Source organism: Balaenoptera borealis (genome assembly GCF_965194805.1).
Source record: "Balaenoptera borealis genome assembly, chromosome: 19".
Classification (NCBI taxonomy): domain Eukaryota; kingdom Metazoa; phylum Chordata; class Mammalia; order Artiodactyla; family Balaenopteridae; genus Balaenoptera; species Balaenoptera borealis.
Genome location: NC_138878.1, coordinates 52,813,057 through 52,820,711, shown reverse-complemented (window position 1 = coordinate 52,820,711; position 7,655 = coordinate 52,813,057). Strand labels below are relative to the sequence as shown.

Here is a 7,655-nt window from a genome sequence, read left to right as displayed (position 1 = left end):
TGGAAATGAATGTAAATTTATTGAAACTGGTTTTGGGGAGGATGGGTGGGTGGATAGTTGAGGATTTTCCAAAGAATTGTGGGGAGGAGCCAGCGCCCGGCCGGGTGGGAGCGGGTGCCCGGCCACAGACCCTATCTCAGGCCCAATTTCTTCTTCTCCTTTTGCTTCTTGCGCACCACGTCCAGGTTCCGGTCCTTCCACATGCTCTTGCGCAGCTTGATGGGGCGTGAGCCCACATACTTCCCTGTGGGAGGGAGGGTTCATGATCAGGCTTGGGGTCAGGCTCAGGCCAGATGCCTGCCATGCCCACTGACCCCAGGGAAGGCTGCACCCACCATTCATCTCACGCATGGCGCGCACATAGTCGCTGGGGTCCTTAAAGCTGACGAAGCCATAGCCCTTGGTTTTGCCCGTGCGCTTGTCGCGGATCACTTTAGCCTTAAGGAAGGATGGGAAGCGGCTGAAGGCTCGTGCCAAGATGTCATCATTCACCTCATTGCCCAGATCCCCACAGAAGATTCGGAAGTCATCTGGGGTTGGGAGAGAGGAGGTCAGAGGATACAGATGTCTGGCCCAGTCTTATTTAAATGACCCCACCTTCTCTGGAAACATCACCAAGCCCTCTTCCTCTGTATGCCCAGCAGTCTCTGCCTGGGGCCCTCTTGGTCATAACAGCCAATGCCTGTATAGCATTTACCCTGTGCTAGGCTCTCTGCCGAGCACCCATGAGGTTTTAACACAACTGGCACTCTCAACAACCCTTTACACCAAGGCACAGAGAGGTCAAGTCACCCGCCCCAAGTTAATCAGGAAGCGGCAGAGCTGGGACAAGAACTCAGGCATCTGGCTCCAGAGTCCTCACTTTTAACTAACTGCCCTGCCCTGCCCCAGCCCAGGGCCAGCTCACCCATTCCCACGATGAAGCCCCTACCTTCGTCATCCCAGCCCTGGCCTGTCCTCTAAGCCCACAGCATCCTTTGGTCTCCTGAACACCTCCCCATGGACATTCCCTGGGCGCCTGACACCCACTGGCTCCCATAATGGCACCCCGGTACCACAGACTTCATCGTTCCTCAGCTCTGCTTCCTCTGCAAAGCCCACTCTAATCCCTCTTGAGTCCCTGAAACCTGAACATACTGCCTGATTCTTCTCCAAGGCCAACTTCAGCTGCCATTCCTGGACATATCCCCTGGGCTGGGCCTGAGCCTCGACCAAATGTGCTCAAGCCCAAAGAATCCCTTCCCCCATGAGCATATACTATTACCATCCCCTTGTTGGAGATGAGGAAAATGAAACTTGAAGGGCTAAGTGACTTGCCCAAGGTCACAGAACCAGGGCCTACAGCCTGCACTGGCCACATCTGGGCCGGCGCTGCCATGGCTCTGGCCTGGGGTGGGTAGACGGTCCCAGGGAAAGAGGCAGAAGTCAAGGACTAGGATGGGAGGTAGGCCCCTCTCCTTGGCTACCACTGTGGTTGCCCCATAGCTCTGGTGGTGACTGAGGACATTCTTTGAGAACAAGTTAGTTTACCCCAGGCAGAAATAATCTGACAAACTTAGAGGGTGGGACCTTCTACAAACCAACCAGTCTGAACACTTCAAAAAACTATTATACATAAGACAAAGCAGTGGGAAGGAGACAATTCTCATTAAAAAATAATCTAGTGACACAAAACTGCATGTATCCTCGTTCAGGGGAAAAACAGCTATAATATACTTTGGGGACAACTGGGAAAATATGAATATAAACAGAATATGAGATGCCACAGAATTATTGTTAATTTTCTTTAATGTGTTAATCGTGTAATGATATGAAAGAAAATATCACTTTTCTTAGGAGATGAATACTGAAGTATTTAGGAGTGAAGTGATAACTTCATTTATAATTTACTTCAAATGACTGAGCAAAAACCAAAAAGATACAAACACATGGAGGGTTAAAGTGAATACAGCAAAGTGTTAATCGCTGAATCTAGGTGGTAGATATATAGTTGTTAACTGTGCAGTTCAGTATTTAAAATTTTTCATAAAAAGTTAGGAGACAAAAGAATGCTCTTTCACTTTTAGCAAGCCAGGCCCCTCATGAATGACACAGAGGCCAGAAGGTCCTAGGCGCCAATCGCCTCCACCAAGTTCTGTTCAGTGGCCGGGCGAGGGCCTGCGCCCGCTGTCCTGGTGTGGCTCGCCCCGAGGTGGGCTAACAACAGTGCCGTTACCTGGGTCGCCTCCGCTGGGTGGAGCAGCACAGACCCCGCACTCGAGCCCGCTTACCTGCATCCCACTCCAGCAGGCTGGGGTCCTCCCAGCTGCTCCCAGCTGCTGTGCGAATGCAGCGTTTCAATTTCTCTGGCTTTCCTTTCTTCTTGTCCTCACCTAGAGGCTCTGGGACCTGCAGAGGAAAGGGATGCGGTGCAAAGGGCTTGATGCTGGAGTCTGCTGGACCCGTCTGCCCCCTTCATGTTCTCCCACTTTCCTCTGCCCGCCCGGTCCTCCCGCCTCCATAGCTGGGGCACTGGATGTACCGCTGGGTGTCAGGTGTGTGTGTCTGCCTCCCTCTTCCCCACGTCCTCCCAACCCCTCCAATTTCCTGGGTCCCTCCTACCTCCACAGATAGAAGATGACATGTGTTTCTGCGTGAAGAAGCCCCTGGGCTCCTGTCTGCCCAACCAGCCCTTTCTGTGCCCCCACTGCTCTGCTCCCTGCCTACCTCAAGAGCCATGAGGCCAGGGGGTGGCTCAGGCCGAGGGGGCCGGGGTCTCGGACGCAGGGACAGGAGCTCAGGAATGCGCAGCGGGGGCAGTAGGCCTCGCACAACTTCCAGCGGCAGGGGCAGGGGCTCAGGCTCGGGCAGAGGCATGGCCAGGGCCAGTGGCAGGCTGGGCCCAATGACTGCAGGGCCAGCTGGGGTGCCCCCTGCCCCCACGGCCACCGCTGCGCCAGCCTCCTCCAGCCCGGCCGCTGCTGCCACCACAGCCTCCTCCTTCTCTTTCAGGCCCAACCCCAGGCCGAGGCCCAGCTCTCGGGGTGCTGCTGGCTCTTCCTGTAGGCAAAAGGAGGGCGTGAGGGGGGCCAGATCACAGGCTCAGACCTCACTCCCACCTACATCCTATACAACAGAGCAAGGGCCTGGGCGCCAGAGAGCAGGCAAGAGACACCTAGACAGGGAAAGGAGTCTCTAGTTAGAGACAAACACAGGGATAGAGAAACACAGGCAGAGAGACAGACAGACACAGGGACAAAAAAAGACACGAAGACAGAAAAACAGAGACAATCAAAGGAAAAATAGAGATACAGAGAGAGAAGTACACCTGTAACTTGTGTTTTCTCTCTATACTTTCCTTACAAAAAGAAGAAAAACAGAAAGATACGGCCACAGAAGGAAAGAGGGAAAGACAGAGACAAAGTCAGAGAGTGAGAAGGCAGAGACATGAAAAGCCACGGGAAAGGCAGACTTGGTAGACACAGCCCACCGGCCAGGATGAGGATCTCTCTGCCCACTGCACCTCTGACCCTCAGTTCCCTGTCCACACTCACCAGAGGAGGCCTCAGAGCAGCCATGGAGCCCAGAGGGGGCCCTGGGGCCCGAGCCATCGGTGGCAGCATCATAGGTGGTCCAGGGGGGCCAGGCAGAGGGGGGCCCACGAGGGCCTGGTGAGGGGGACGCAGAGCCATAGGACGAGGACCACCTGCTGTAGAAGAAAGAGCAGAATCTGTCAGGGTGTTAGTGGGGAAATCGGAGGGCTTGGGGAGGAGTTACGTGGCAGGATGGTGACCCTGGCCCCCTCACCTGCTCTCTGCAGCACGTGAGGGATGAAGGCTGGATGCAGAATAGGGGCCCTCTGGGGGGCCGCAGCTGTGGGAGAGATGGGGGTGTGTGTCAAGGGGGACTGGGGCACTTGGGGCAAGGTGTGTGCTTGTGGGTACTCTCAGAACCAAGAAATCTGGAGAAGAGCCTGGGGAGCCTTCTGGGAGATGTAGGGCTCTTTTCATTTGTTCATTCACCAAAAGCTTACCACTGATGATTTCCTCTGGGCCTGGCCCTGTCCTGTGCAATGCTAGGGACACACCAAAGACCAAGGGCTCTAAGGGAGCTCCTGGTCCAGAGTAGGAGAGAGCAGACCTATCACCAGAGTGACAGCCAGAGCGATCAGGGCTGGGATGGGGGAAAGCCCAGGCAGGGTGATGGAGGCTGGGAGTGGGGAGCCCAGGAAGCAGTGGGAGCTCAGAAGACCTACGCCAGGGGGACTAGAGAAGGCTTCCTGGAGAAAGGGACCTGTGAGCTGAGACCCAAAGGATAATGAAGAGTTGGTCAGGCAAAGGGTGAGTTTGGAAATATTACTAGCAAGGAGAACATTTATAAACAAAAATTTTTCCCTTTTCAGTTCAGTGTAATCGTAATAGAGGAAGTTAGAGTTGGAGAGCGTCATAGGAGAATGGTCAAGAGGTCAGCAGGCATCTAAGCAGTCTTGTTGGCTGAACCGTGTACGTCCTCTGGAGGGCACTGGGGAGCCACAGCAGGGCTGGAAGCTGGGCAGGGGACTAGGTCAGATATGCACTTTGATCAAAACCATACTAAAGCGTAGGAGGTGTTAAACCTTCTCAGGTATCAGATAAAAAAGTGTAACGGGATTTAAGTAGCACAATTAACAAGTACGATCTAACAGAGATCATACCAGAACTTTACAGAACACATATCCTTTTCATACACGTAAGGAAATACTAACGTCACAAAAATTGTGTGTATAAAGGTCATCTCAACAACACAAAGTAAGGGTGAGTGACCTGTGGAGAGGACAGATTTTAGTTGACTTTCGTTAGCTTGACTTGGGTTTAGTTGATAGGTTTTGGAAGATTAAAGTTGGGTGACAATGAGCAGGGGAGAGAAGGGACCTCAACAAGAGCCTTGCTGGTATATCCCAGCAATGTTTGGGGCTCCTGAGGAGGAAATGGGGATCTCTCTCTGCAAGGGGCTGGGTGATGTAGGGTCTTGACTGCCAGGTGAGGAGCACAGGTGCTTGTTTGATGGTTTGTCCATCCCATCAACAGAGCATGTAATACTTACTAGCTGGCATGGACCTTATATTTTAGAGAAAGCAAAAGATGATAACCATAATAAATAAATTGTACAACTGTTCTAAAGCATGAAGTGCTATGAAGAAACACAGCAAAGGGTAAGGATTAGGAGTGACAGTAAGGGGGTTGGTTTGCAGTGATCAAGTGAAGCCTTACTAATGCCAAACTGACAAAGTACACGATCAGGTTTATGCTTTAGAAAGACGATGACATCAGGGGGATGAAATGGAGAGGGTGAAGTAGTTGAAACAAGAGTGCTTGGTGAAATGTGGGATTTCCTGGCCCCAGACCTACCTGCTCGCCGCAGGAACATGGCTTCTCGAGCCTCTGGACTGTCCAGGTGACTCCGATCACCAGGACCAAAGCCAACTGTTGGGAGGGGAGAGATGAGGATGGTTGGAGGAGAGTCCCAGGCATCCCTTTTTCACCACACTGCCGCCCTCACTCCACCACTCCTTACTTACCTGGGCCCACAAAAGGTGGGCCACCCACCATGGGAGGAACCACTGTGGCTGCAGCAGCTGCTCGGGCTTCCAGAGTTTGTTGGACCTGTTGGAGAGGAGGCTGAGGTGAGGGGCCTGATTCAGTGCCCCCAAGCTGCCCTGGCAGGCTCACCTGGGAGGCCAAGGGTTTCATTCTTTGCACTCTGTGGCTATCTATCAAACTTTAGGTCTCAGCTAAAACATCACTTTTCAGAGAGGCTTTTGGGATCACACTAGCCGAAGGTGTCCTTAGCCCCTCCCAGTTGCAACTTCTCTCATCATCCTGCTTCATCTTCGCCAAAGCACTTAGCACTACCTGAAATTATGTCTAGCGTGTCCTCCTTCTCTCCCGTGCCACCACCCTGGTCCAAGCCACCATTATCTCTTGCCTGGAGTATTATGGTAGCCTCTTCCTCAGACTCCTTGATTCTGCCCTGGCCCCCTACAGTCTGTCCTCCAAACACAGCCAGAGTGACCCTGGTGACATCTAAGTTGGATCACATCACATCACCCCACTGCTCAAAACCCTTCAACTGCTTCCCATCTCAGAGTAAAAACCAAGGTCCTTATGATGACCAACAAGGTCCTACTAGATCTGTCTCTATCACCTCTCTGTGCTGATCTCCTCCCACCCTCTCCCTTGCTCACTGCATTCCAGCCACACTATTCTCCCTGCTGGTCCTTGAACATGTCAGGTATGCACCTACCTCATGGCCTTTGCATTGGCAGTTCTCTCTGCTGGGAATACTCTTCCCCCGGATATCTGCCTGGTTCCCTCCATCATGCCCTTTACATCTTTCCGTAAATGTCACCTCCTCAGAAAGGCCTTCCCAGATCGCGCTGATAAACCTCTGCCCTTTTTACTCTACTTGGACCTGTCTCTCAGTAGTAAAATGTAAACTCCAAAAAGGTAGTGATTGTTTTTCTGTTTTGTTCTCTGCTATATGCCTAGTGTCTAGAATAGTGCCTAGCGCAGAAAAGGCACTGGAAAATTATCTGTTGAGAGAATGAACAAGTTTCATTTACTTGTTCTCTTTTTAGTAGTCTCTCTCTTCACTACTCATATATACTTAGCTATGGAGCACTTGAATGTGACTAATGAGACTGAGGAACTATTTAACTTTAATATGAATTTTAAATAAATACAAAACATTTCCATTATTGCAGAAAGTTCTACTGGCCAACATGATCTAGAATAAAAGCTCCCAAAGGGCAGAAATATTGTTTGTCTTAGTCACTACTGTGTTCTCAGTGCCCGGCACCTGAAATATTTGTCACACTAATTAATCAACAAGCCAACATGTTAATAGCTCTCTATATACAAACACTGTGTTCAGAGGCAACGTGCTCTATTATATGCGTTAGTTCAGCCGTACCTGCTGGTATGTGTTGGTGGCGATAATTGGGCGGATCACAGGAGCTGCTGGGACTTGCATTGCTTCTACCGTGGGGACGGTGGGCACCGCAGGCACAGCAGTTGGGATTCCTGTAACCGGAGCCCCCAGAACTTCCTGCTCAAACCTGGGGGGGGGGGCAGGACAGACACCACAGCTCAGGACATTGCACCAATTCTGGAACGCTGGGTATATCGCGACAGCGCCTTCACCCCTGCCAAGCTCTCCTTCTTACTCCCGCCCCCACAATCCCGAAAGTCCCATTTCCCCAAGATAGAGCCATATGTCGGGCCTATCGTGGCCTGGAGGGTCCAGGGCTCTGGCTATGGGACGGCTCTTATCGCGCCCTGTCGCGGGCCTTACAGGGCCATCTCCGCCTCCATCTCCTTCAAGCGTTCCTCGCCGCTCTTGCCCGGGATGCCAGCACCAGGGCCCGGGACCACAGGTCCTCCTGCACCCGGGAGTCCCGGGGCTGGCCCCGCCCCGGCCATCGCTGCTGCCGTCGCTGTCGCCGCTACTACCGCCTTAGCTCAGTCGCCTCCGCCGGTTCCGCTGTGTACTCTCTGACTTCGTCAGGGTGGGCGCCAGCGGATGACGTCTCAGCGAAATTGACGAGCGCCGGTACATGACATAATGCGCCAACGGGGCTCGCCAACGGGGATCGAGGGCCAATGAGAACCCGCCACACCCGAAGGGCCCGCCCCAAG

At 52.8% G+C, this 7,655-nt stretch overlaps 1 protein-coding gene across 5 annotated transcripts; it reads right to left on the bottom strand.

Annotated features, from left to right (window-relative positions):
* RBM42 (RNA binding motif protein 42) lies at positions 1-7,444 on the bottom strand. Of its 5 annotated transcripts, none has more exons than XM_082369613.1 (10): positions 7,312-7,444; positions 6,931-7,075; positions 5,537-5,621; positions 5,367-5,441; positions 3,787-3,852; positions 3,534-3,709; positions 2,707-3,039; positions 2,271-2,388; positions 336-530; positions 1-244 (listed from the first exon to the last, which is right to left on the bottom strand). In XM_082369613.1, exons 1-10 carry the CDS (start codon positions 7,437-7,439, stop codon positions 132-134), a joined length of 1,434 nt encoding a protein of 477 aa, XP_082225739.1. In that variant the 5' UTR covers positions 7,440-7,444; the 3' UTR covers positions 1-131. The 5 variants fall into 5 exon arrangements, with proteins under 5 accessions (XP_082225739.1, XP_082225740.1, XP_082225741.1 ...); XM_082369614.1 differs by having other exon boundaries at positions 3,534-3,688; XM_082369615.1 differs by having other exon boundaries at positions 3,534-3,685.
* Between the last annotated feature and the right edge of the window lie 211 nt (positions 7,445-7,655).